At 40.6% G+C, this 21,438-nt stretch overlaps 1 protein-coding gene across 2 annotated transcripts in view; it reads left to right on the top strand.

Moving 5' to 3' along the window:
• The window catches only part of LOC149580442 (uncharacterized), a 165,237-nt gene that overhangs the window by 25,457 nt on the left and 118,342 nt on the right, over positions 1 to 21,438 (top strand). The window contains exon 2 of one of the 2 annotated variants that reach the window (XM_089790913.1): positions 3,441 to 3,499. The exons of the other annotated variant lie outside the window; for it this stretch is intronic. Coding sequence (XP_089647039.1) covers positions 3,441 to 3,499 — 59 coding nt within the window. The remainder of the gene's footprint in view (positions 1 to 3,440; positions 3,500 to 21,438) is intronic. 2 annotated transcript variants of the gene reach the window in all.

Genomic DNA, 21,438 nt, shown 5'->3' with positions numbered 1-21,438 from the left:
CCTCACATTTTCTCTTGGTTTTCCTTTAATTCATACTTAGCCATTTAGTGTGGACTTTTTGAACCTTAAATTCTTTTAGCGTCATAGGTTCTTGAGACATGTTGAATATCTATCTCTTCTTTCTACGTCTTTAGAGTTCAATGATGCTTCAAATGGGGCTTCCAGTGATTTAGTGCAACAAGATATTTTTCATCATCTTTCATGTATCGCTACTTTGGATGAATACTTGATAGACTTGTAGGTTTGTTTTGTGAGTTATATATTGTAGATTTGGAGGATATTATTGTGGACTCTTCTAGAATTAGCTAAAAATTTATTTTATATATTGTAGATTTGGAGGATATTATGGTGGACTCTTCTAGAATTAGCTAAAAATTTATTTTAAAACTCAGCAATCACATAGGGAACACATATGCATACATATCTATACAGGCTAATAATATTAGCTTAAAATATTTGAATTTAAATGCAATCCCTCGAAGCTGTTGAATAAATCTTGAACATAGGGATTGAGTCATGATAGGTTTGGCCAAGCCAATTCTGTACAAATCTCAAGAGCGGAACTTTTTCTTCCATGGTGTCAGTGGCAGGACTTTGACATCCACACAAGGTGGCCTACTTAGTGGGATGCTTGCCTTGCTTCCTATCTATACTTCACCCCTTACAGCTGATTAGCTTAGTATGGTAGGAAGATCGTAGTGGGGTTCTCAACTCGTCCAATCTTAGCCCGAGAGTGGGATTTTAATCCTCTTGGCATTGGTGGCAAGACTTTGACATCCACCAAGGTGGTCTACTCAAATGGCAGCTTTATACCCCCTTACCTACATCTCATATAGTAAGTTAGCTCATCATGTCAGGAATGGTAGGAAAATTGTATTTGGGTCCTCAACTTGTCCAATCTAAGCCCAAGAGTGTGACTTTGACCCTCTTGGCCCTGGTGGGAGGACTTCGACATCCACCAAGGTGGACACATATATTTGATTATTCAGATATATAATTCAGCTATACACTTCAGGTATACATTTAATTAATTAATTAATTACTTCTGATTCCTTTCTATTTAACAGATATATACTTTGTTGATTCCTTTTGATGAATGCCAGATATAAATTATATTCTGATTCTTCCCATGATGTATTTTATCTATATTCTCCACTCGGCAGTCTAGTGCATGTACCTGATAAGTACTTTTCTTTTATTACTCCTTCCCACCCTTTAATCTTCCAACATTGGCATCTTATATATCTTCTATTTGTAAAGATCATGTCTTTTAAAATTGGAGAAACATATCTTTTACCATTTGTTGACCATTCCTTAAATTATTTTGTCTTAATATTGCACCCTTCAATTACTAATTCCTTGTAATCACTCAACATCATTGATTGCTGCCTTTGTATGTTCACTGTTTTCTATTTGTCTTACCTTTTGCCATATGAACTGCCATATAAAAAATTGTTATTATTAGCTTGACCGTTGTTATTGCACCCTTCACCATTTTATTGCACTTTTATTGTATTAATTTTTATTGCACCTTTTCGAATGGGCCTTTTATTTTGTTTTTATATTATTTCTGTCACCTATTCTATCGCTGACATCTGTTTTTAATCACTGCTCATAAAGTCAACCAAGTTTATAAATAGGAATCACCTAATAATATTGCGGACACGGAATAATTTGCTGACATGTCATGAATTTGAGAGCAGACTATGTCTTCATGATACAACACTGATGTAATAGAGTCACAACTATATAAATAGTTACGTTGTTCAATAATTATTATTTGTGATGAAATCACTGCCGTCCATGTTAATTTGCCAGCATTGCTTGAACATGGCAAAGCCATCATTCCAGAATCCAAACATTAGTACAGTCTCTGCATATCTTGAGGAACCAAAACACCATCTTGCAATTATAAAATCGGTAATGTTGCTGTTCATCAACATTATAGATTGTTGCTTCTCATCTCAACTGACTTCTTTATGTGTAGTCGCTGCCATAAGTTTAGATATTCAATTTAAGTTTCTATATCGTTGCACACAAATTACCTTTGCTGTGTAATTCATATATGTTAACTGCTGCATTCTATATCTGCTTTTTGAACATGATAATCACACAATAAAATAATAATGATGAAGTCATACTTTCATTAGGTTTACTATTAAGTCACACTCATGGTTTATATCCTTATCGCTGCCCATAATTCCTTTAAGTGTCACAACAGATACATGTACTTAGTCAAAATAGGCAATTAGTTGATATAACATATCTCCTCATTTTTTTTGTATGTTTTAACTTTATGATTATTAAATCCTATTTGAGAAAGGGGACATTAAAAAGGCATCTTCGTACCCTTTCGTTCTTTCTTCATGTGATCATCTATCACAATATGGCAGTAGCTTGGACATCTTTGAGCAACACATGAAGGAGGTCTTTTTCATCTTTGGATCATGTTCTACATCTGTTTGAGCTGGATTGTCACTTTGATTAGTTGGGCTTGGAACACCTGATTTGATTGTCGTCTTTTGGCATTGACATGGCAACACTTGAGCAAGATTTAGAGATCATACGTCTTGATTTTTCATTGCTTATATTTCTTTTAGGAATGGGAAGATATCCTACATACTTCTTCTGACTTGTTTTACCAAATGGAGAAATGCCATTCAACAATCGTGGACTATCTCAAGCATTTTATGTTGAGCATCTACCATTGGGGCAGGAGAGTACTTGAAGGGGGGCTGCATGTTTCTCTTCATCCTCTCTTTAGGGAATTCTATCCAACAAGTTTTATCTTTTCCTAATGAGTGGCATTATCAATATGCATGAGCACTTGATCAGGTCTAGCTGTTGGGACCGTTTTAATGTTTCACATTTGTCCTAAGTTGCACATAAGGGGAGGTGTTGATATAATTATTTAATTGCACCAAATATTACATAGGCAAGTTATTCAATTTTAGATAGGATATGATAAATCAGCACATTTAATTTATTCTTTCATTGGATTTTTCTTTTTTCTATATCTTCTCAAATTCGGAAACTCAAATAAAGAAATCCTATCTTCTCAATATTTGGAATTTTTCTTATCTTTACATTTTGCGCTATCTATACATTTGCATGTAGCTTTTGTTATCTTTTGTAGTCACGTGTATCTAGGTTTGTATTTGTATTTTCATGAAATCCTACAGAATAATCTTTTAGATAATTGTCCAAATCTGCCTAATCTGGGTTGCCTTTGAATATATCATCAGAGTTAAGTTTAGATTGTCTCATTTGAGGAGTCAATTTTAAAATTTTGAGATATTTTTTGAGGACTACAATTAATTTCTTACTGAATGTGATAAAGGCTTAAGTATCTATAAAATTGTTTGAATTCCTACATTTGTTTCTGTTTTCGTTTTTTCTTATATAATATCAAAATTTGTAATGCCAACGCAATGATGTAGGTAGGTTGCTAAAGAATGTGGGCATAGTTGGTTTGGCAACAACTATAAGCAAGATTTTGGTAATATATACAAGTTAGTCTTTGTTTGTTGTGTTCAATAATGCTTTTTTCTTTCTCATTTGTTGGATATTGTGTACCTTTTGAAGCTGAATTCGCGTGCATTAATTATTTAAATAGATGAAGAGCACATGCATGTAGTCTGATGCTCATTGTGAAACTATCAGAATAGGAAAATGGGATCTAACTGTTCAGCTTCTTTGATGCATTACAATCAGTTACGGATATTTGAATGTATACTTATTTATATTTAACAAAATCCAAATTCCTACTATCATACATCAATCAAAATATTTTGGACAAAAAGGTTTGTTGTGGAAAGAACACCCCAAAGGCCATATGTAGGGACAAGCTTGGGCACACAACGAACAAAACTGTTGAGTAAGGAAAGATGATAGAACATTCCAATAACCAATGAACAATGCTAATAATTCATGCACAAAATCCCATGCGATGTGCCTCATTGTCCATAGTTTCCTGGACCTTTTGAAGCTTAAATTGCATGCAACATGCTTGTTGTATGCTTCTCCTTGTGAAACAACGAGAATAAGGACATCTAATTGTTTAGCTTTTTTGATGCACGAGAATAGTTATGACTTTTGTATGTATATTTATTAATATTCAAGTAAAATATTAAACTTCTACTAACATACATCAAACACAACTTTATGAACGAAAAAACATTTGCAATACAAATAACACCTCAAAGGACTTTCATGTATGGACAAGTCTAGGCAGAGAATTGAGAAGAGTGTTGAAAAAGAAGAGACTATTACAATATTAGATAGTTTTCTATTTACTCTCTCTTCCGTCTTTTTCTAATGGCCACTCTTTTTGTAATGTTTCCATAAACTCCTTCTGTTAGTTATGGAAACTTTCTCTTTCTCTCTTCAGAATGTTTCTCTATCTCTATCTCTATCTTTGTTCGTTATTGAAAAATTCTTATGTATACTTGTATATATAGATCATTCACGATAACTTTTTAATAACACATTCATTATTTTAGCATAATATGGTATCAGAGAAAATTCTCGGCCTCTTCGAAATATTTTTAATTTCTTTTTGAAAATTTTGCCCGAGTGTGTTCAAAATTTGCATCTCTTTTTTCCTCCGTACTCGACTAGGGATTTGGCATCCAATTTGTTTTGCAATTTTCTTTGTGCAAAATCACAGGTCATTAAAATCACATTTCTTCCTCAAGATTGTAGGCATCTTCCTCTTGTTGCAGACGTGTGTCTGATTTTTGTTTGCATTTTTCTTGTTTCTTATCAACAACTTTGCAGATCTCAATTGGGTTACTCTCACTTTTTTTGGGTGCATCATTTCCTATTCCTCTTTTGAGCTTGCAGAATCAAAATCTGACAACATATTTTAACTGGGTATTTGAGCTCTTATTCGGATGTCTCTTCAATTTTTTTGAGTCTTTTGTTAATCTGCATTGTGTCGTCAGTAGAGTTTGCATTGTGTAGTCGACTTGGTTATGCCATCGGAGATTTTGTATTTTATAGCCGACAGGTAGATTAAGATTGTTATGTAGCTGACGGACCCCTTCAGGAAGGTTCGACAGGAAGTATTTATACCCCGTCTGGGATCATTGTAAATCATCTTATCTTATCTTATGCTCTCTATGTAATCTCTTGGCATGTGCAAATAATAAAAGGAGTTCTACTGTTCTTGTTCATTGTTTGTGTGCAATAATCCGTTACTTAATGCGGTAAACATTTGGCGCCGTTGCCCTATGAACCTGGAAGGAGGGAGGAATGAAGCTTAATGCCAAATCAGCTTAACAAGGATCGAAATAAGATAAAGGGAAAAGATGGAATACGTAGTGCACAAGAAAATTTAATTTTGGCACAACAGGCCGAATGCAGACAAAGGTTTCAGAAGATTGCTGACGGACACCGAAGCACTGAGGAATTGTTGGAGGAAACTCGACAGCGGGTGGAATTGGTGGAAGAAGCTAGGGAGGACTTCTTGAGCTTGTATTCACCGAGGGAAGAGAATCCAGATGGAAGGGAATTGACTCGCACGGCTCGGAGTGCCGAGGAAGCACGAGCGTGGACTGAACTCTTCATCCACGATACACTTCCGAAGCGGGAGGACCCTTCTTCACCAGAGGACACAACTATTGGAGATAAGACAACTGTTGGAGAGACCGCCGGTGTGGGAGTGTAGACCGCCGGTGTGGGAGTGCAGATCGTCGGTGCAGGAGTGCAAAGCCATGGCGTGGGAGTGAATAGTGCCAGTGTTGCAGGATCGAACAACGTCTGTGCACAAAATCTAGTAGGGATGACGGGACCAAAGGAAAAGCTGCCGAAGTTTGATGATGATGGTAGGGTTGATCCAATTTGACACTATAAAACATGCGAAACGATTTGGAGGGAAAATGGCATAACCGATACAAACGAATGGGTTCGGCAGTTTTCGGCCACCCTATGGAGTGTTGCAATCGACTGGTTTGCCGATGTAGATCCCTAAAACTTAACCACCTGGGATGACCTCAAGAAGGAGTTTACTGCCGAATTTCAACTGCTCTGCGACGACAATGAGATCATGGGCGAGATATACAACACAAAACAAGGGAAAAATGAAACAGTCTGAGTCTATGCCAAGAAATTAAAAGACTTGATAAATAAAATGGAAAATAAGCTGGCCGACGGACTGCAAAAAAGATGGTTCATTGAAGGCCTGCACCCGAAGCTGCGAAAGAAGATGAAGATTGTGCCGCCATCGTCATACACTAAAGTGTACAATCGAGCAATGAACTTGGAAAGTGAGCAGAAGACGAAAAAGAAGAAGAGTAGCTCCTCTGAGTCAGACGATGATGCGTCTTTGGAAGAAGAGAGCAGCGATGAGGAAAACAATAGCAAAAAGGTTCGAGCTCTCTAGAAGGACATGATCCGTATGATGAAGGAAAATAAGAACATGCAGAAAGAGACAAAGGGAAGTGAGCTCTAGTGCACAGAATGTAAGGCAGAAGGTCACACAAAGGGCTCCTGTCCAAAAAACCAGTTTTGCGACATTTGCCAAATCATGGGACATTCTACAAAAGAATGCCTCTTCAATATGAAAACTAGAGGACCTCAACAAGTATTCTTGGCACAGGAGGCTTCTACGTCTGGAGGGAGTGGAAACACAAGCACGAAGGGTGCCACGTCCGGAGGATACAGAAATAATAGACGTGGACAGAACAACAACAATGCGAACAATAACAATAACAATGGCAGCCGAAGTCAAATTCAGTACGATGCTAACGGATGGTCGATCGTACAATGCCGAGCCTGTAATTTTTGGGGCCACTTCGCTCGAGATTGTACAGCGGCGAACACACTGAAATTGTTATGCAGATGGTGCGAACCCGACGATCATGACGATGCTAAGTGCCCAAAGTCGGGAGTAAATTTGATCACCGTCGGGACGGATGAAGAAGAGGTTCTGGCAATCACACGAAAACAAGCGAAACTATATCCTGACCTAGTGGAAGAAAAGAAGAGTCTGGAGGAAGTATGGAAGGAAATTGAGAAAGCAACACAGGCGGAGACATCTTAGTTGAAGGACACCGCGGGCACCTCACCAAGGAACTGCGCAGAACAGAACATTGTACGACAGATACTACAAATGGAGGTACCCATCAAGATTAATGATCTGTTGATCACAATGCCTCAGCTTTGATCGACAGTCACAAATATCGCACTAGTTGCTAAGTTACCAGGAGAACCAAGAAGGGGGAAGGAAATTGTTGCTGGTGGAGAAGACCCAATATTGCTAGCCCTTGCATTCGGACGGCATCTGGCGGTCGTCGAGATGGGGATTCTCAGAAGTGTGCTAACGGACACAATTGTCGACAGAGGATCCAACATGAATGTCTTACCCGAGGATACCTGGAAGAGGTTGGGACAGTCGACGTTGTGGCCACCTATATTCCAATTGTTGACAGCGGACCAACACGACATTAATCCTCTCGGCGTCTTGATGGCACAATCGGTGACAATTGGCACACAGCCGTTTCTGCTTGACTTTGTTGTGATCCCGTTGAAGAGAAAAGGATATGACGCCATTCTAGGCCATAGATGGCTTATTCAAGCCAGAGTTAAACATGATCGGAAGAAAAACACTTTATCACTTGAAAGCAAAGGGAAGAAATTCGTCATTGATTTGCAAACCCAGATGGTGGAGGAAGAAGCTCTGTCATCAGATTCGGAAGACAAAGATGAAGGAAGGCAACGTATGAAACCAGATCAGGAGGGAGTCCTGCGATTGGAAGGAGGATCAACAGATGACGATTTGGATTCTATCAACGGTCTCTACCATTGGCAAATAGAGGACTATGAACTGTTCTAGAGCTGCAATGTACTGATAATAGAGGAAGGCCACAATGGAGATGAGTTTCAAAGAGAATTTAGAGAAATGAAAGAGGGGGATCGCCGCTGGATGAGACACCCTCTCATGCATTTAGTGAGGGGGAGCCCATAAAATACAACAAAGCCACATTGCAAACAATGAATTTGGGGGATGAAGCAGAACCAAGGAACATATTGATGGGAGGTAATTGGGATCCAGTACTCAAAGCAGCGGCATTCAAGATATTTTTGGAATACAAAGACGTGTTTGTGTGGACATACAATGACCTGAGAGGAGTACCGCCGAAGTTGTGTGTGCATCGCATCTCGTTGGTCGAAGGTGCAGTTCCCGTACGAAAGCGACTATATCAGATGAACAAGAACTATACAGCACGGGTTACAGAAGAGATCAACCAGACGTTGGAAGCCGGTATTATTTTCAAGGTGCAGACTAGTGAATGGGTGTCACCAATAGTAATCTCACTGAAGGACACCACCCAGATCTGGATATGCGTTGATTTCAGATGCCTGAATTTAGTCACGATCAAGGATCTGTTTCCAATTCCATTTATAGACAACACCTTGGAGGAGGTAGCCGGACATGAGATTTACTCATTCATGGATGGATTTTCCGGATACAATCAGATTTCAATCACAGAGGAGGATAAACAGAAGACGACATTTGTCTTAGAAGATGGAGTGTATGCATATAACCAGATGCCATTTGGCTTGTGCAACGCGCCGGCTACATTCCAGCGGATCATATTGCATATCTTTGACAAAATGTCCGTGGGGAACTTCAAAGCATTCCTGGATGATTGGTTGGTATTTAGCGCTGAGGAAAAACACTTGGCAGCACTAGGCGAGTGTATGGAGACATGCCGATGGGCACACCTAGCCCTGAATCTGAAGAAGTGCAGGTTTATGGTTCCGCAAGGAAGGATGCTCAGACACATAGTCTATAAGGAAGGATTGAAGACAGATCCGGACAAAGTAAGAGTCATATTGGAAATGCAGTCGTCCACCAACGTAACGGAGATAAAATCTTTCCTGGGACACATAGGTTACTACATAAGGTTCATTAAATTTTTTGCCAAGGTATCATAACTGTTGGAAAGGTTAACCTGCAAAGGAGAATCATTCAGATGGGAAAAGGAACATGATGAGGCATTTGAAGCATTGAAGGTACGATTGGCTACGGCACCCATATTGGCATATCCGGATTGGGATAAGGAATTTCATGTGCATGTTGACGCATCCAACTATGCGATTGGAGCAACCTTGGCGCAGACAGGTAGCCATGGGTTGGATCACCCGATATACATTGCCAACCGACTGTTATCAAGAGCAAAATAGAACTACAGCACAATGGAACGGGAAGCATTGGGCATGGAGTACGCAGTACAAAAGTTCCGACACTACTTGTTGGCGACACCGTTTGTATTCTGTGGACCATCAAGCTTTATTGTACCTCGTAAATAAACCGGTCATTCAAAGAAGAATCAGTTGGTGGCTCCTTTTGCTACAGGAATTCACCTTTAAAATCGTTGTAGGGGCCGAGAAGAAGCATGTTAGTCCAGATCATCTGTCATGGATTAAAACAGGTGAACCAGCAGATGGAGGCGTGAATGATGACTTCCCTAATGCACAACTATTCCAAATTGCAGTGCTACCAAAATGGTATACCAGTATTGGAGAGTACTTGTCCACGAGACAGCCACCAAGGAGATGCCAGAGAATGAAAGGCGAAAATTGGTATTAAGGAGCCGTACATTTTAGTTGATTAATGGATTGCTGTACAAAATGGGGCCAGATCACATCCTTAGACGATGTGTCTTGGAGGAGGAAATACCAAAGGTATTGAAGGAAGCACATGAGGGACCAATAGGTGGACATATGGGACTTGACACCACGGCAAGGAAGATACTACTGGCAGGACTGTGGTGGCCGAAGGTGTACAATGACACGCGGGAATGGGTCGTCGGTTGTGACACTTGCCAACGGGCCGAGAAGCCGCTGAAGAGAGACTTTATGCCGCTCCACCCTTCACACGCGTAAGAACTCTTCGAACAATGGGGATTGGATTTCATTGGACCTCTGAAGGTGAGCAAGACTAGATAGTGCCGATACATTGTTGTCGCAACGGAGTACCTGACCAAGTGGGTGGAGGCACGCGCACTATCGGATAACTCAGCTATCAGCATAACAAGATTTATTTACGAGCAGATCATTACCAAGTACGGAATTCCATTACAGTTAACAAGTGATAGGGGTGGACACTTTGTTAACCATGTTATCAGATTGCTCACCACTGAATTCAAGATCTGTCATTCATTATCGAGCTCGTACTATTCGAGAGCAAACGAATAGGCCGAAGCTACAAACAAGATCTTGGTATCAATTATTTACAAGTCATGTGCAGTCGAAGGTGAAGATTGGGAGGAAAAACTACCGTCCGCTCTTTGGGCTTACCGCACAGCGTACAAGGTGACAACAGGGCACACACCATTCCAATTAATGTTCGGACAGGAGGTAGTGGTACTAGCGGAGTTCATGATACCGAGCCTGAGAATAGCACTAGAAAATAAGCTAGGTGACATGGAAAGCTTAAGGGAGCGACTGCATAATTTGAGCAAGCTCGAAGAGAAGCAATTATTGGCACAGTGGGCCATGGAGGTGACACAAAACAGACATAAAGCGTGGCATGATAAGCATATGAAACTCAACAAGTTTCAGCCGGGGCAGTTGGTACTGAAGTATGACGGTCGGAATGAAATCAAACTAGGAAAGTTTAAGGTTAGATGGGTCGGGCCTTACCAGATCCGGGAGGTAGGTGACAATGGCGTAATAAAATTGTGGACTTTGGACTGCCAAGAAGTGCTATAGGCAGTGAACGGGTCAAAGTTGAAGAGGTACTATGCTAGGAAGACTCCTGTGTCGTTGCAGAATGACGAAGCCCGAACGACTCCGTCGTTGTCGCAGAATGGCCAAGTTCGAACGACTCCCTCATCGTCGCAGGATGGCAGGGTCTGGAGGAAAGGTTGACTTGTATATTTATTTTCAAAGTTGAGTTGTATTTTTTGTAAAAAGTTGAGTTGTATTTTTGAACAAAAAAATAAAAAGAAAATAAGAAAGAGAAGGGAGTGGAAGTGTGCCTGCAGGACACCCGCGGACTGTTGCTCCCCAGACAGGTTGTCCTGCGGGCTGCTTTCCACGGGTGGTCCCGTGAACCTCCCTTCCGCGGGGGTCTTTCTCCTCGCGGGCCTTCTATCCTCCTGCGGCTGACATTCTATATCTTCTGCATGTGTTCGTGGTTTCGTGGAGTATTCTTTACCTTCCGTGGACAGTCTTGTTTCCTCGCGGGCTATCTTGTCCTCCCACAGTTGTTTTTCCGGTGTCCTGCTTTCTTTTTCGTGGGCGTTTCTCTTTGCTTCCGTTGGTGGCTCTTTATTTTCGCGCAGACGGGTAGCTATTGGTGACTTCGCTGATTGTTTCCGCGCATGCCTTTATTCTCCCAAGGTTGCCACTCCTCTCATGCAGCCTTATTTTCTATTCTGCGGACGTTTATTTTCCTGAAAGGTTACCTTTATTGCCGTAGCGTTGTGCTTCTTTTCGTTTGTGGAAGGCTTGCGAGCTTGCTTTGTATTTTAGTTCAACAGTTGAGTACAGGAAAGATGGGGATTGCCTTGGGAAGAATTGCTAGTGGGATGAGAATTTCGGCTTACATTTCCAGCAAGAGGAATTGCATTTAGTGTTATGTTCATGCTGTCAATGTTATTTGAAACAAGAGATGCAAGAAGGCCGCCGTCTGCATGTTAGTGGAATTCTGTTCATGGTTTGAGTTCTTCTGTAGACGACTGTTTTGCATTTGCCACGGCTTGGTATTTCCTCCTCATTTGAGGATGTGATTGGGTGGATTTTCTCCGCCTCGTCTTTGTTCCCCTGCAGCTAGTGGCTCCAATTGTTGAAGATTTCTTTCGAGGAGTATCTGGTGTCTTATTTTCTGCGTGGAACGTGTGCTTGTGGCTTGGCGATTGGATATCGTAGGTTCTTTTTGCTTCCCCCGCGGCGCAAGATTTTTTTTAAATAACAGGAGGAGCTGTATATTATAAAAGGAGGAAAGAAGCCGTTATTGCATGGAATCAGGAGGGAAACGGAAGTGGTAGAACCAACTGAAGATGAGTATGAAGAAGAATGCAAGAGTTTTAGCTTCTGGAATCCGGGTTGCAGGGCCATCCGCTTCCAGCAGTAAGAAACAGAAAGTAAGGGTAGAACTCACACATCTCATGGTTCAATTTGAAGGGCTCAATGGTAGCAAATGCCGGAAATGGTAGCAGGAGACTCCAGATACAGAGGTAATTAAGCAGATTTTGATACGAGCACAGGTGTATTGCGCCATCCATCTTCCAGTGTTTTCCATTCACTTATTTGAATCAGTTTTGCTCACTATGATAGAAGCATATAATCAGAACAGCAGAACCAACACATTTTTGTACAAAAAGCATCGGATGACGGTTTCTTTTAAGTCGAGGGATTTCACTAGGGTTTTTGGCATCCCTAGCCCAAGAGGTAAGAAGGTGGAAATCAAGAACCACAAGCTCTCTCAGGAATGGAAGGAACATTAGATATGATTGGTAGGCCGTGATCTTACACCCGAGGAGATGGAGTCAGTAATAAATGGGTCTAAATGCAGAGGGCTTCGGCAAGATCTTATTCGAGAAGGCCACTGGAGGTACATTATGGATGTCATCAAGAGCAAGTTGATAGGGGGCAATTCGGGCTTCAGATATAGCATTGCCACAGATTGTATTCATGAATGGCATCATGAATGGCACAGTGTATGATTGGGCTACAGTTCTTGCCGATAGGATGGAGGAATTCATGACACTCCAGCACCGCACATTCTGAGGAATTCATGACACTCTAGCACCACACATTCTTTATGCCGCACCATGCAATTGGCTTGTTTCTGGAGGCAACAGTTAACCAGATACCAATGGATGATTTTGAGGCACCACCTCGGGGAAAGTTGGCACAGGGAGAGCCTCCGATATTTTATTGGAGACATTTGGACACGGGTGGGACAGCAGTGGGGCAGAAGAAGGTATTTCGAGGATTGTAGGCTCATGGGGACACTGACAGCGGGCGAGAGGAGACTTTGGAGAGTAGCAGGGTTGAGTACGAGGAAGAGAGTACTTTCACGGATGTTGGCAGCGAACCAGCAGATAGTGAGCCCACATTTTTCACCCCGCCGCAGTTGTCAACTTCGGCGCACTTGTCCGCCCCCACTTCGCACATTCCCTTGTTTGGTCAGCGGCATGCACCGGTCATCATGACCCCACCGATGGTGGCAGATGTGGTCCCACAGATGTAGCAGATGGCCCACGGGCAATGGTTGAGGTGGTCCCATAGGCAATGGTAGATGTCCCACAGACGCCTGTAGATGTATTCCCAGCGACCGTGGCGGATGTTGTTCTAGTTGCACTAGCGGAGCCAGTCTCTCAGAGGGTGGAGTTGGCAGCGTCGAAGCCTGAGCCCTAGGTTCGTTTGGATGTGATCAACTATGATGCAGTGGTCACCATTTCGTCCTCCTTGTTAGCAGACGCCGAGCTAGTACAGTCAGTCTAGTCAGCCCAGCCAGCACAACAGGAGGAGAGCATGGAGCTCGCACAGTCAGAGCAGCCGGAGGTGATGGATAGAGCGAGTGCTTTCCTCAGACAGTAGTTCTGACTCATCCCTGCCGAGGTTGGTCTGTCCATTTAGTCCTCGAGGTAGTAGCAGAGCCTCAGGAGGTGGGAATGCCATAGGTTGAGGATGCTTCGAGAGCAGAGGAGGCCGTACTGGATGTGGGCATGGCGACCATAGGCGAGGCAGAAAATAGTGATGAGGAATGGACGATGGAGGGCGTGGCGAAGGAGGATTATGGGTCGGATGAGGACAGGTGTAGGGACTATCTCCGGGTTATGAAGGTTGCACTATAAAAGGGACACAATGTGGCATTGTAGGCTTTCACTCGGCGGAGAGAGTGGCATTTGGTTCGAGCTTATATTAGGGGGATTTGGCTGCAGCAGTTCTGTTCATGTTTTGAGGAGAGAGGTTGGCTAGTAGTTGAGACACCAGAGATGTTGGCGGGTTGGGTCACCGAGCCGGAGTTGGGTCCGCGCAACACTTCCATCGAGAGGTTGGCACATGAGATAGTAGGACTGTACAAAGAAGTCTACTATGCTCGCAAGCGTGCAGAGGCGGACAGGGTAGTAGACAGGGTCGCAGTGGAGAGATCTCTGGCAGTCGAGAGGGAGGTTAGAGAGAAGATAGCCGCCGACTTGGCCAGCCAACAGGTAGCGTGGGCAGTTGAGCGTGCAACACTGTTGTGGGATAAGGAAGCAGTCGTGCGAGATAAGGAAGCAGTTGAGCAGGAGTTGCAGTTAGCGAGGACACAGGCGATGGATGTGGCGCTTCTTCTGAAGGACGTCGTAGAGGTTAATACACGGATTCAGAAGGATATACGCATCTGGCAGATCAAGTCTATGAGTTGCATCAGCAACAACATTCTTCAAGGGCACCACCTTCTCTTTAGTTTTTTTTTGTTTTGTTGTCTGTGGGTTGTCTCCTATTTTGTTAGTCGTTAGGAGATGACTTTTCTTTTTGGGGGGGATGATGTCGTCGGTAGAGTTTGCATTGTGTAGCCGACTTGGTTATGCCATCGGAGATTTTGTATTTTGTAGCCAATGGGTAGATTAGGATTGTTATGTAGCCGACGGACCCCTTCAGGAAGGTTCGGCGAGAAGTATTTATACCCCGTTTGGGATCATTGTAAATCATCTTATCTTATCTTATGCTCTCTATATAATCTCTTGGCATGTGCGAATAATAAAAGGAGTTCTGCTGTTCTTGTTCATTGTCTGTGTGCAATAATCCATTACTTTATGCAGTAAACACCTTGAAGTTCATGCCATTTCTGATATTCACTTTTTTTTGCATCAAAAAACGTGTCATGGCATCTCTCACCAATCTTCTCTTGGAAGGCAGTTAGCGATTTGACAAAAAGAACTAAAACACTTGGAAGCAGAGAATGATGACGATTTTCGAGTACTGTCACCTTGAGGTGCTTGTTCTGGGTACTGAGACTTGTCCTACCACAATTGATGCTACTCAAGAAAAGTTTGATGAGCGTAATCGTGAAGTGGTTATGCTTATTAAGCTTTCAGTTACTGATGGTCAACTGCCTCAAGTGTCGTTTGGCAAGATAGGTGTAGAGATCTGGACAACACTGAAGGATCTCCACGAGACATCAAATAAAAGCAGAGCCTTCTTTCTGAAGAATCAACTTTTCTCTGTTATTATGGATGAGCACATGTCTTTATAGGAACATCTTCAAACATTAAGGACATCAGAGATCAGCTTGAGGCCATTGGCCATACAATTGAGGAAGAGGATATGGTGGTCATTACTTTGAAAAGTCACCGTCATCCTATGAGCACTTTATTGAGATGCTCAAAATTATTGCAACTAATGTTGGCCTTAAATTTCCAGACTTGTGCATCAAACTTCTGCAGCAAGACCGTTGGAAACAACAGTTTGTTAACAATGTTCCTTCATCCTCCTCTGAACAAGCATTTTCAGCCCAATCCTTTAAAAAAGATAAAGGCCCATCGTTGTCATCTGCTTAGTCTCAGATAGCTCCAAGACGAAGCAAATTTGGTGCAACTATTGCCACAAATTTGGTCATGTGATCCAAGAATGCAGGATTTGCATTGCTTTTGACTAGTGGAAGCAGGGAGGGTCTCAACCACATGCCAACATTGTAGAACATGCAAACCTCTCTGATCAACCTGAGGCTGCCTTTTACGCTTTTTGAGGACATGCAAATTTCTATTTTTTGAAAATAGATTGCCCATTAAGGGGGTATTACGATATTAGATAGTTTCTATTTACTCTTTGTTCTGTCTTTTTCTAATTGTCACTCTTTTTGTAATGTTTCCATAAACTCCTATTCGTTATAAAAACTCTCTCTCTCTCTTCAAAATATTTCTATTTCTCTCTTTGTTTGTTATAGAAATGTTCTTGTGTATACTTGTATATATAGATCATTCATGATCTCTGTTTAATAACACATTCATTATTTTACCATAATAGAGACTAGAACATTTGAATAATCAAATAATAATACTTACTATTCACTACATAGCAAAAGATATTTTATGTATCTTGTGGTACATAATTTTTTTTATCTACATCCAAGTTATTTATCAATTCTTGATTAAGTGAATCAATCGCTTTATATGTTACTGGAAAAATAATTAGTCACAATTTTCTTACTTTGTTTATGAGGCTGGCTTCAACTCTTCCCTAGGCTGTGTATCCAAAACATAGTCCTTTTGGTCTTCCACATTTGATTGAAAAGAGCATTGGTTTGCTAAAAGGCTGTGTTAGGCTTGATAACTGCTGGGTCTTGAAATGGAATGGGAACAACGCTTGGGAGGTTAACACTATTTCAGAATGGGCTGCTACTTTTTTCTTGTAATTTTACAAGGTTCATGTAATGTCAATAGCCTTTAACTATGATGTTATTGTATTCTTGATTCATACTAAATTTATTTCACCAATTGATTAACCCAAAAATGAAACATAAATATGATCTGCTATATATATGTTCGTGTAATATCCCCATAGGATGTTATTTCCACTAATTACCACAAATTTAAACAAATAATTTGCATGCAATCATTTTCAATTTATCGAACACATTGTACAAAAAGTTATAAATATCAAAAGTGAAATAGAGATTCTGAAATGAGATATGAGTATTGCCTTTTAATCTTTAGTATATCAACAACCAAAAGTCCAGTTACAGTCACAAAACTTATAGTTTGACTGGATATCTAGAAATATGAATTTCAAGCACAAAGTGGGACACCTAAGTGATATCTCCGATGGACAATGGGTTTTTGTCCACTGCCTCCAAGCTTGAGGGCTTATGTCCTCAATCCTGCTGAAAGCCAAAGCTTCCTAGAATTCTCTAAGAGAAAAAAAGAAACATAACCAAACGTGTACCAAGCATGCTGAAAATAAGCTTCTCTATGCTCTTTAATACCACATCCCTGCAACTCTTTGTTTTCCCTTTGCTTGTCTCTTTTGTCTCTTTATCATTCCCCTTGTCTTAATTAAAATGAGTTTACTAATTTTCATCGAGGTCCAATAAAGCCATTTTAAATGTGCTCCCCAGAGTTAGAGTTTCAGGGACGGGGATGATGGGGGATGACAAGACGGGTTTCTAGGGCGGCAATTTTTTTTTGGTGATTTTGGGATGGGGGGGGATGAGAAACATGAAATACTATATATAGATATAGGGGAGTTTGAAAATATACACAGAATTTTGCAAATACACATGACATTCATATGAAACTAAGCACAAGGCATGCCATTTAAACATTATAGAACTTAACATACACCATTTGAATGCCATCTAGGAAATAAAATAACTGATTTCAGTACTCAATTATCAATATGTGAACAAAAGTATTTAAATATGTTTAGTAGTGAACAATATCATAAAAATCTGGAAATCTAAATAGACCCAAAGGCTAGAGGGCTGCCATAAAGTTTCATCATCATGTTCAAGTTCAACATAGAAAACAAAATATAGAAAAATGAAGTAGAATGCTGCTCCTATTCTACCTCTGCCACCATGGCATCAAAATCAGAATCCTTTTCACTATCATGCTTCATAGGAAGCATAGTCTCATCTAATGAATCCCAACCAATCCTGGTGTTGTCTCATCCTCATCTATCTAGGCCACATCCTCAGGCTCAACATTCCACTGCAAAGATGAACTCTGCCTATACTTTGGAGTCTAATGATCCACAAGTCGAAGAGCCTAATGCACTGCCACTAACTTCTCCGCTTGTTTTGAGGTAAGTTTGTTCCTCTTGATGGAGTGAATAAATGAATATATGGACCAGTTCCTCTCTGTAGCTGAGGAACTAGCAACCTGTGCAAGGAGGCAAGTGGCAAGTGCTGCTTTTAACTCAAGTGTATCTCTCCCATGCAAGGTCCACCATCCAATAGGATCCCTTTGTGCCAAAATCACTCTATCCAACCTCGCTTGTGGCTTACCCAAGTTTGGGCCACAAATGTTGGTGAAGTCAAGGAACTATGCATGAAGAGCAGAGGCCTCTTGAGCTGAATACATCTTATCAATGTCTCTTGTGAAGCCATTCAATACCTCAGGATCATCACATGGGAGGCCCTTTCCACCTAACTCTGCATACCATTTGGGATTTAGAGCAAAGGCTTCCATATGAAATGTGGTTCTTATTATGTTCCACCTTCGTGTCACAATAGAGCTAAAATGCTCCTCATAAAACCCCAATGTAGGATCCTTTGCTGTAACAATTCTCTTCATCTTCCCCAACATGCTGACAAAAGTCTCATATATCTCTCCCAAACTAGGAGCGTCAGTATTTGCATATCTAATGACATCTACAATGGGTGGTATGACAACAAATATATCTGCAAGGTGCAAACAAAAATTAAAATCAGAATTAGAAATTTAATTTTTTTAAAAAATTAGTATGAAAATCAGCAAGCAAAAGACTAACATTTAATTTAAAAATCAGCAACTTAGCTCATTGTGGACCACCCTCATCAAGGATCATTTGCGTAACCCTTGTATTTCAACTACCACTCATTTGGCATCATCGTTATGCAATCAAACATTGAAAAATCTGAAACAAACTTAAACTTAGCTCACCTGCAAAAGAAAAACCTCTTGACCATGAAAGCATGAAACGTGTTTGACAAAATGTGTATGACGGAAATTGATAACGCGGGTCAACTGTTAAGATGCTGCAAAATATAAACACAAACCACAATTTTGAATGATAATCTCATATTGAACCTAAAAACAAACCCCTACCCAAATCGTATCAGCCACGCTAAATGGGCTTTTAAAACTAGCGCATCGGTGTTAATAGAACTAGTACTAGTCAATTATAGAGGAAAGAAAATAAAGTTGCAATCTGCTACGCTAGGAAGACGATCCAGTAATCATTTATTACAAACATTTTTGTACCACAGAGGAGCTAAATTTAACAAAAAGGACCTAACTGGGCTCAAATAGATGGTTTTCATAATGTAGATTAAAAGCATGTGATGGATTATGTATTTTAGGGGTTTTTGACTTGAATGTTTGATGTTCTTGAGGAGAGTCAAACCCAAAACTTCAATAACTAATTTGCAACCTTGATGCTTATGGATCCACTGACTATTTACAAAAAAACGTTTCGTACTCAAAACAACTACAAATAAACGATTTCCAATCAAAACCCTCAAGAAGATTGCAACTAGTAAATGGTTTAAAAAATGCAATGGTTTAAAACATTTAAGTCTGATAATCATACATACAACTGGACATGAAGCCACGCACTCACTCAGGAAGTTGGAAGAGCCAAGTAATGATCTCTCATGTTGTCGGCAACAAGAAGAATCCAATGGAAACGATGAAAATTGTTTAAATAACAAAAATGTCAGCGGACTTGAATACGAGTAAACCCTATGTGCATAAACTACCACGGACTCGACAAATTATATTAATTGGAAAAATTGGATAGGAAATAGGAATGGCCCATTCTAATAACTGATATTTTTTGGCATAGAAATATGCTCAAATTGAGGGCAAAATTGGAATGTCTTCCAATTCTCAATTCTCATTTTGCGTACCAAATGGAGAATATAAGACATTCTAATTTTGTCTTGCTATTCCTTTTGTATTCCATCAACCAAACAGGCCCTAAGAGAAGGTCACCCACATTGACATTTGCACAATTCTCTAAGATTGTAGATTTCCTACCAAAAGGATCACTGCTGATGTCATCTAAGCTCTGAAAGCTGTTAATGATCAAATGTGAGATCTCTATCATGGTGTTATCATCATACGGTGCTCTAGGAGCCAAAATTTTCAAGACCTCACTGAGGCATTCTCCAGTTGCTAACCTTTTTCCCTGGTCATGGTGTCTCAAAAGCCGGGGTTGACTTAAGGCATTTTTAATTGGTGAATGGATTCTTTGTATAAATCTTGAAGTTAATTGGTCCACCTTACACAAACGTACTTCCAATAAATCTAATGGAAGATCAACACCCTCGCTGAGCTCTTTACCAATCTTTTGTAGTGCCTTCAACCACCACTCTCCATCACCACTGGGCACCTTAGTGTGATCCAAATCCCAAAATCCTTGAATCCTCCCAACAGGCTGGCAAGATCACTAGCTCTAATACCATTGGAATGTTCCAAAGATGATCTCTGTTCGAGGTGATGTTTGCCTGGAGGTGATCTCGGTCCAGAGGTGATCTTTGTTCGTAGGTGATTTTTGTCCAAAGTTGTTCTCGGTCCGAAGGTGACCTCGGACCAGAGGTGATCTCAGTCCGGAGGTGATTTTTGTTTGGTGGTGGTCTTGGTCCAAAGGTGATCTTGTTTTGGAGGTGATTGTCCAAAGGTGATTAATGTCTGTACAGTGGAAGTTGTCCATACGGTGAAGGTAGATTGAGGGTGTCATATGTCGTATGCTAGGCAATGGTGCAAGTGGAATGAAGGATCCGTACAATGATTTGGTCATAGGTGTACGATGTATGGGGAAAATGGCACGTACGTAGAGAAGTGGAATCAAGTATTGAAGGGGATGTCGTAAGTCGTATAGTAGCATAATGGGTGTTGTCGTATGATGCTATTGAAGACTTGTAGGGTGATCGTACAGAGGTATGAGTGAGAGGGTGGATGTACAGTAGGATAAAGGAAGATGAATGCGGCTAGTACTTGTACGAATGGAAATTTGCCTTTGCCACGTTTTGAACTACAATCTGTGATGTCAAACCGGATGTATGTTGAGACAATAAAGTGAAATATATTCACCAAAACGCACAAATTAATGCCAGGGTGAGTATTTGCAATCTAATCCTGAAATATATATTTGTAGAAAAAAACGGTGTTCTAGATGTGCCAGATCCGATACAAAGTAATATAGAGAATCGGAATAGGGTGAGGGTTTAGTTCTGCCAAAACTAGAATAGCCAAGTAGGAAAGATCTTTAATAATGTGAAAAATATTCGTCAAAACACAAATTAATGCCAGGGCGAGCATTTGCAATCTAATCTAGAGATATATATTTGTAGACAAAAATGGTGTTCCAGATGTGCTAGATCCGAAACAAAGTAATATAGAGAATTGGAATAGAGCGAGGGTTTAATCCCACCGAAACCGGAATAGACAAGTAGGAAAGATCTTTCACTTCCAAAATGGCGAACAACAAATAACTCCAACAAAATTCGCAATTCAAATACATAATCCAAATCAAATGCTACAAATATCCAACTTGCTGGTCATAAATACCCATCGGAGGAAAAACTATCGAGGTGCATGAGAAGTGCCGACATGACAACAGACAACTATGACCAAAATAAAAGATGGGCCCGAGATATACATAAATCAATTGGAATCCCAAATACAACTTTTCTTTTATTAATTTGGGCCCTATTTTAAATTAATTAAAGGTCCTCTTTTTTCTAGTATAATTAGAATAGCCAGGTTTCCTAAGATATGATTAATT

This window comes from Cupressus sempervirens, chromosome 1 (assembly GCF_028749045.1).
Source record: "Cupressus sempervirens isolate cs-2001-9-10 chromosome 1, ASM2874904v1, whole genome shotgun sequence".
Lineage (NCBI taxonomy): Eukaryota > Viridiplantae > Streptophyta > Pinopsida > Cupressales > Cupressaceae > Cupressus > Cupressus sempervirens.
This window is presented reverse-complemented; position numbering and strand designations above follow the sequence as displayed.